Source organism: Lactuca sativa, chromosome 6 (assembly GCF_002870075.4).
Source record: "Lactuca sativa cultivar Salinas chromosome 6, Lsat_Salinas_v11, whole genome shotgun sequence".
In the NCBI taxonomy this organism is placed as follows: domain Eukaryota; kingdom Viridiplantae; phylum Streptophyta; class Magnoliopsida; order Asterales; family Asteraceae; genus Lactuca; species Lactuca sativa.
In genome coordinates, this window is record NC_056628.2 from 21229185 (window position 1) to 21232379 (window position 3195).

Genomic DNA, 3195 nt, shown 5'->3' on the forward strand with positions numbered 1-3195 from the left:
TTTTGGTTTTATTTGTTTTAGTTTTTTTGGCATAGGTTGGATCAGTGGGTAGTCTATGAGGTTTAGGACTTTAGGGTAATAGGGTTATATTCCTATTAGCAATTTGTCTAAACTTTTTTTTTTCTTTTTTTTTTAAATTATCATAAAATACTTGGTCGAAACTCTTAATTCTTGTTTTTAGTTCAAGTTTCACTAGTAAAAACTAAATGTGAGCTCGTATAAAGCAGCAGGGTCGAATACCCTTTTTTGTTAATAGTTTTGTTGGTTTTTACGTTTTAGAGATAATTATTTTTGAAACAATCAATTAATAGAAAAAATCATTGATTTTTGTCCGTAAGAATAGATCATAATACATTTGTAATAAATTAAAAATCCCTTTTTTAAGTGGTCTCTTTTTCTATCATTATTCCAAGTCTAAAATTTATTTGAATCAGATTTATAGATAACTCTGATAAATTTATAAATAAATAGATCTATATATTTCTGCTTAAGATGATAAAACCTAAAAATATCATCACTCAAGAAAATGTGAACATTATTTTTCGTGCCCCATTAGATTAAAGATAACTTTTAAATCCAATTAATAAAACAGTATTAGTATTAGTTATAGAACAAATTAAATTTATAAATTTAAACATACAGCAAAATGAACATGGAAACAAACAAACTAATGCAGGTAATGTATAAACTTAAAGTAAAGGCTGCTGAACTGCCTGCCGGATACCCGTATCCCATCTGTGGAGGATATCCACCGTACCCCGGCGGTGGTGGCAGAGGGTAACCACCATAACCCGGTTGCTGCTGGTGCAGGTACGCATATTCAGCAACAGGAGGCTGATAGGCGGGACATGATCCAACCACCATCCTGGAAGGGTAACCCGTTAAGGTCTCCAACGAGTTACCGGAGATTTTTTCCCCGACGCGATAGGTGACATTAAGATAGCCTTTCTTCTTCCCGGAGGGGCTTATCACCCGAGGATTAACAAACATCTGCTCCGAATTCGATCCGCAATTCTCCATGAACTTGAAGTGAACTTCTCCCAAATGCTTATCACCGAACATTCCGACAGCCTTAATCTCGACGATGAGTCTCAGGCGATTCTGTAAGATGGCTGCGAAATCGAGAGTAAACTTCATGGGACAATTCCAGGTTGGGTTTGAACCTCCGTTTTTGTCAATGGGGGTTCTAAGCATTTGATTGCCGGCAGTACCAGAGATATAAGCGACGGCGTAGACATCTGATTTTCCGAAGAGGAAGGCTTTTTTGAGGTCGTTTGCGGAGATGAGTGTCAGGTCAAAGGTTCTGTAATCCATGGTTGATCGGTGAAAATAGAGATTTGGGTGAATTTGGGAGAAGGAAACACCGAGGAAGGTGTGGTGTAAGTGTGTAATAATCCTTTATTTATGGTGAAGATATGTAGATCTATAAAAGGAAAATTAAAACAAAGATAAAAATATGGAATTCGAATTTGTCAAAGAAATAGGAAAAGATAAGCATGAGTGAGTGAGCGTCATGGGATTCAAATCCCGAACTTCCTGGGTGTGATTAGTTGCATGAAATCTTGAGGAAAAATGGTTAGTTAATCCAAACATTAACTCTCAATTGTTGCGAAATAAATTTCATAATTTCATTATTATATTCAATTATGATGTATACTTTTATATTATGCCTATCATTAAAAGTAAAATCTCCATATTAAAGGTATAACCTTTTTATAATTAACATTATTTTTTTTTTGTCTTATTATCATTGGGTTAAATATTCACTTCCAAGTTCCAAATGCAATCCAAAGTCCAAACACACTGATATAATCATATTTGTAGTAAAAGGAGTTGATTTATTAAATTTAAACCGAAAGTATATTTACAATGGAAATGAAAACAACAAACCAACCCATGCTATATAAAATATCAAATTAAAAACCGTAGTATTAAAAGCCGCCGCAGCCACCGCCACATCCGCCTCCGTCACCACCACATCCACCGCCATCAGCAGCATCCGACACAATATCGCCGATCAACAGTCCACCCAGTGCACCACCTAGCAAACCGGCTCCCAACCCCATACCAAATTTGCTCTTCTTTGGAGGCTGCTGAACCGCCGGATTCCCGTACCCCTGTTGCGGAGGATATCCACCGTAACCCGGCGGTGGTGGCGGAGGATAACCACCATAACCCGGTTGTTGCTGGTGCTGGTACGCATATCCAGTCTGTGGCTGATGAGGGTAACCAGTAGCAGGAGGCTGGTAATACCCACCTGCCGCCGCCCCATACGGCTGTGCATACGCTGAACTTGATCCAACCGCCATCCCGGGAGGATAAGCCGTGACGGGCTCCTCCGCCTTACCGGAAAACTTTTCCCCAAATTTATAAGAAAAACTGAGAAACCCTTTCGTCTTCCCGGACTTCGTCCTCACCTGATAACTAACAAGCTGCTGCGTCTTCCCTTCATTCGATACACCTTCCAAAAGCTCTTTAATCGGCACGCGAACTTCTCCGAGATTCTTATCGCTGAAAATCCCCACAGCCTTGATCTTGACGACGAGCGTCAGTCGGTTCTGTAATCCGGCAGCTTCATCGACAGTAAAACTCAAGGGGAAATTCCAGGTAGGGTCGGAACCTCCGTCTTTGTCAACAGGGGTTCTAAGCTTTTGGTTGCTTCGGGCGCCGGAGATGTAAACGACGGCGCAGACATCTGGTTTTCCGATGAGAGAGGCTTTCTTGATACCCTTTGCGGAGACGAGAGTGAGGTCTAAGGTTCTGTATTCCATGGTTGATTGGTGAAAGTGAGATTGGAGATGAATTTTTATAGTGTTTGGGGTGAACTGGTGATTAAGAAACCGACTTTAGGGGAAGGAAACAGCAAGGAAGGTGGCGTGGTTGATCTTAGCGGTTCAGAATATAACCGTCGACCCGCCGTTTCTCTGTTAACCGTAATAAACGGGTCAACCGTTGGAATATGGATTTTTAAACCGAGTCGAAACCGTGTGGAATGTGGATTTTGTAATTTTGTGTCGAATTTCGAGATCATCCATTCTATGACACAATCTGTTACGAACCACACTTATAAATAGAATCTTTGTAGATATTATTATCATTCCAGAAATAGTATATTAAATTACGTATAAATAAATCCCTTTTCTATATAGAAGAAATAAATATTATGCTCATTTCCCTTTGATCCACGATCAAGCC

The 3195-nt window shown here is 39.7% G+C and overlaps 2 protein-coding genes across 2 annotated transcripts; both read right to left on the reverse strand.

Annotated features, from left to right (window-relative positions):
• Positions 1-615: 615 nt before the first annotated feature.
• On the reverse strand, positions 616-1677 carry LOC111900032 (protein SRC2). Its single transcript, XM_023895911.3, has one exon. It carries the CDS (start codon positions 1312-1314, stop codon positions 631-633), a length of 684 nt encoding a protein of 227 aa, XP_023751679.2. The 5' UTR covers positions 1315-1677; the 3' UTR covers positions 616-630.
• Positions 1678-1817: 140 nt separating this feature from the next.
• Positions 1818-2988, reverse strand: LOC111900013 (protein SRC2). Its single transcript, XM_023895895.3, has one exon. The coding sequence runs from the start codon at positions 2769-2771 to the stop codon at positions 1932-1934; it is 840 nt and encodes a 279-aa protein (XP_023751663.1). The 5' UTR covers positions 2772-2988; the 3' UTR covers positions 1818-1931.
• Between the last annotated feature and the right edge of the window lie 207 nt (positions 2989-3195).

Excerpts from the sequence above, each read along its gene's own strand:
- LOC111900032 (XM_023895911.3), bottom strand. The coding sequence starts at position 1,314 with ATGGATTACAGAACCTTTGACCTGACACTCATCTCCGCAAACGACCTC.
- LOC111900013 (XM_023895895.3), bottom strand. The coding sequence starts at position 2,771 with ATGGAATACAGAACCTTAGACCTCACTCTCGTCTCCGCAAAGGGTATC.